Raw genomic sequence first — 3928 nt, forward strand, 5'->3', positions numbered from 1 at the left:
GGAGAGAAATTGATGTTGTTTTGGTTACATATAGCCATGTCAGTGACAGGCTTCAACAAGGAAATCAAGGACAAATTGGCTATTAAAATTGGCGATGAGGCCAACAGAAAATGAAATGCTGAAGCTCGAGTTTTACTGGAAGTATCTGAAATTGCTGATTACTAGAGTGACATTTTCTGAAAATATGAACTCATGATGAGGCCCATGGAAAGCACGCATGTTTGGGAAGCATACTGATGAGCCCCGTAGAACCCAAGTTTCAGCAAAGCTAATGCTGTGTTTGGTGGATGTTATCATTATTCCATCTTTTTCCTAGCCTGGGCTTGTGTCCCGGGCTTCTTCTTATCTTTTATAATTGCACACTCAAATTCACAGCATAATGAAAGCATTAAACCATTCAACATTCCTTGTTAAAAATGGTGACAGATTTTTTTTCCCCGCCCAAGAGATATATATATATGGTTTCCATAATGGCCTGGCCCCATTGTTATAGAGCATGCTTTCTTGGTAGGTCTAGCTAGGACCATTGGAAAGTCCTGAAGAATAGTGGTAGATATACAGTAGCTTGTATCAGAATCAAGACTCGTTCAAGAAATAAAGAACGGGATCATGGCTGTTCGATATATATATATGGAAAGTTTTTGCCGCTACATTAGGCTTTAATTTCTTCCAGTTGCCAGACAGGCATTTGTTTTTTTGACCCAAACGGACCATGACAGCCCCTTTCACTGTGCGTTCATAGCTGGCTACCTTGCTAATTAATTGGAAAGTGATGGAATCCGAGGCTAATTAATCAGCATATACTATTTCAAATAATAGATGTTAGGATTAAGCTTTTAATCTGTGAAATCCATCTCCAAACAGGCAGCTTTTTTTAATATAAATAGTTTATTAAATAAACTAAGTGACTGCTTGACTGCCCAGAGGGACCGGAGAGAAGTCAAAATGAAGAAGCCACCAGTTGAGAGATTGAGAAGTATAAAGGACGTCAAACTCCATGATTGATATGATCGCACATGTCACAGGCATACAGCTAGCTGGTAACACCATAGCTTTTTTGACCATGCAATGCTATCTTACAGGAAATATATAAATAATCATTTCCTAGTCAAAAAAGATTAAGAGCAGGAGCGATTAGATGAACTACCGTTTTGATTCTTAAACGAGAATGTCTTTCTTCCACAGTCACTGCTAACGGTCTACTACCTGCAAAACTGAAAACAAGGAAAGGAAAGACAACAGGATATGCAAAATGACATCATGATTTCTCATTACCATTACTGAAAAGCTAGACAAATATTGTTTCTAACCAACATAAGCACATATACAACCCATGATTTCTGCCACATTTAATTTCCCACTCGATATCCCTTCAGCAAATTCATAGCAGTACAGTAGAGCAAACTTCATATCAACTTAAACATAAATAAAAAGAAAAAGGATAACAGACGAAAGTGAGCGATTCCATCAGCTTAATTATTATTGGTCATGGACCTTAATTAATCTTTTTGATCCACAACATCTACTGTAGCAGTACAAGACAGCAACCTGTGAAAGATCCTAAACAAGGCACTGCAAGATACTTCCTTGGCTTTCCTAAACACCGAACACTTCCTCTTACGACCACCCTTAATCTGATCTTTTCTCTTCTTTCCATGATTTGCGACCTTCTCTTTCACTCTACCAAAGCACTTCTTGGTCTTCTCTGGCATACTTTCTTTTCTAGAAAACGTGTAGCTCCTCAGATACATCTGCCTGCAGGATATACTGTCCACCACTCTTGGGTGGCCATGCAACCCATGGCCAGCTACACGGCGGACAGATTTTATGAGCTCAGCATCAGATTCTGACCACTTGTAGAGGTTCACATAATTGGCACGGACAGGCACCCGAGGGTCACGTGTATCATTGACACAGTTTGATATGCAAACTGAGCTCATTTTATTCGCGGGTTTGAGGGTGTGATACGATCAGAGCTGGTTACAGAGTTTTGTTCTGGGTTTTGGACTATATATTGTTACAGCTTCCAAGGCTTAGATTGCAAGAAAAGATATATGGAGAAGCAAGAGAGAGAGAGGTGGCGAATTGCTAATGGGATTTGGTTATAGTGGGTGAGTAGAAATTGTATCAAGTTATGATTTAGCATCATCATCGGTAATGAATGTGTTTTAGAGTGATTTTTTTTTTTTGTATGTGTATGTGTGTGTGTGTGTGTGTGGGTGATCTTTTTTTTTTTTGTATGTGTGTGTGTGTGTGTGTGGTCGGCAAGAAAGTCGATCAATTTCAATGACAGTAACATCCCTACAAAAAGTGATTTACGTGGTGAAATTCCAAGACTTGGATGGGGTAATCATGTAACTCAACTACTGCTGCCTAAATTTATAAGCATCGAGTATCACGTTGAGGGAGGAAGCATTTATCCATGCTAAATAAGCAAAATAATCTCTCTCTCTCTCTTGCCTTGTCTTCATGAAAAACAAGTTCTTGACATTTACCCAGGGATTGGGGTGGTGAAACCTAATTTTATATTACTTTGCTTTGTAGATTGTATCTCACAGGCCGGCCCGTTTTGTCCTTGTCTTCGAAGACAACGCGAAGAACAAAGGGTCGAGATGATAAAATTTTACTTATGAACAGGTGCGGGCTTTTCTTTCCCTAAACAAAACCTTTTGTTTTTCATGGGCTAAACAACAAGTTGAATTACTTCTATATCCTGAGATTTTGGTGAAATTAGACCTAAGTCCCCGATCTAATTCCTAAAACTTGTAAATGATCAAGAACTTCCTACAAGTTATGAGTCAAGAGGTAAAACTTGGGACTTCATGTTAATGAAGTTTTAGGTTCAACATTTTCTTGTGGTGATTATAAATTCCAAGAATTACTAAAATCCAATTTTATTGAATAAAATATATTTGGCCTTTCTTTTACTTATAAATAAGCTTACTTTAGGTGATTCTAAAAAAAAGAAAGGCATTTTCTTTTCCTCATATTCAACAACGCTTACTTTAGGTGATTCTAAAAGAAGGAAAGGCATTTTCTTTTCCTCATATTCAACTTCTATATTCTTTTCTAAGAAAAGCATATCCAGTATTGGGGGTACTATATTAAAAAAATAAATAAATAAACAATAACTAAGAGTTCTCAATATGGCCTATAAGTGAAAACACATTTTATTCTTATGATATTTTTAATTTATTTTTATCCTTCAATTTTATTTTTATTTTTACTTTGGTTATCAATTCTTTTCTCTTTAATTTCATTATTTATATTGTGTTAATTGGGGATTGAACTTGATGATTTATTTAATTTTTTTATTTCAAGTTTTATCGATTTAAAAAACAATCTTAACATTGAATTGATTCTTGATTTTATAATTAAAATTTTGCTTTAATTATTTGCAAAAGAAATTAAAAATGAGGGGAATAAAATTGAAAATAGGGTGAAATGAGAACCCTCTATTTAAAACAAATATTTTTACTTTTTTGTTTCTTTATTTTTTTCTCCAACCATAGAACTTTTTATTTTTAATTTCAACCTTTTATACTGTGTTGATTGGTGATTTGGATTGATGATTTGTTTCATATTACTTTATATGATGTTATTGTAGTCTTAAGAAATTCTCTGATATTGGATTGATTTTTTATTTTGAAAAAAAAAATAATTTTGTTATTAGCAAAAAAAAATAAAAATTAGAGAACCAAAATCAAAAGCTTTGTGAAATAGTGGTCCTTTTAAAAAAATATGGTGGAAGTGATTTTTAGCCCAAGGATTTTTTACAATTTCTATTTTGAACCCTTTATTTTGGAAATTATATATTTTAGTATAAAACTTCATTTTATTTATATTTTAGTTCATAAATTTGATAGAGAAAAAAGTCTCCGGAAAGAAGCAAATAAGAGAAAAGAAGGTTAATTTTTTCGATTCTATT

At 34.3% G+C, this 3928-nt stretch overlaps 1 protein-coding gene across 1 annotated transcript; it reads right to left on the reverse strand.

The window, feature by feature from the left end:
• Positions 1-1246: 1246 nt before the first annotated feature.
• LOC105113035 (uncharacterized) lies at positions 1247-2174 on the reverse strand. Its single transcript, XM_011009021.1, has one exon. The coding sequence runs from the start codon at positions 1938-1940 to the stop codon at positions 1500-1502; it is 441 nt and encodes a 146-aa protein (XP_011007323.1). The 5' UTR covers positions 1941-2174; the 3' UTR covers positions 1247-1499.
• Between the last annotated feature and the right edge of the window lie 1754 nt (positions 2175-3928).

Source organism: Populus euphratica, unplaced genomic scaffold (genome assembly GCF_000495115.2).
Source record: "Populus euphratica unplaced genomic scaffold, PopEup_1.0 scaffold603.1, whole genome shotgun sequence".
Classification (NCBI taxonomy): domain Eukaryota; kingdom Viridiplantae; phylum Streptophyta; class Magnoliopsida; order Malpighiales; family Salicaceae; genus Populus; species Populus euphratica.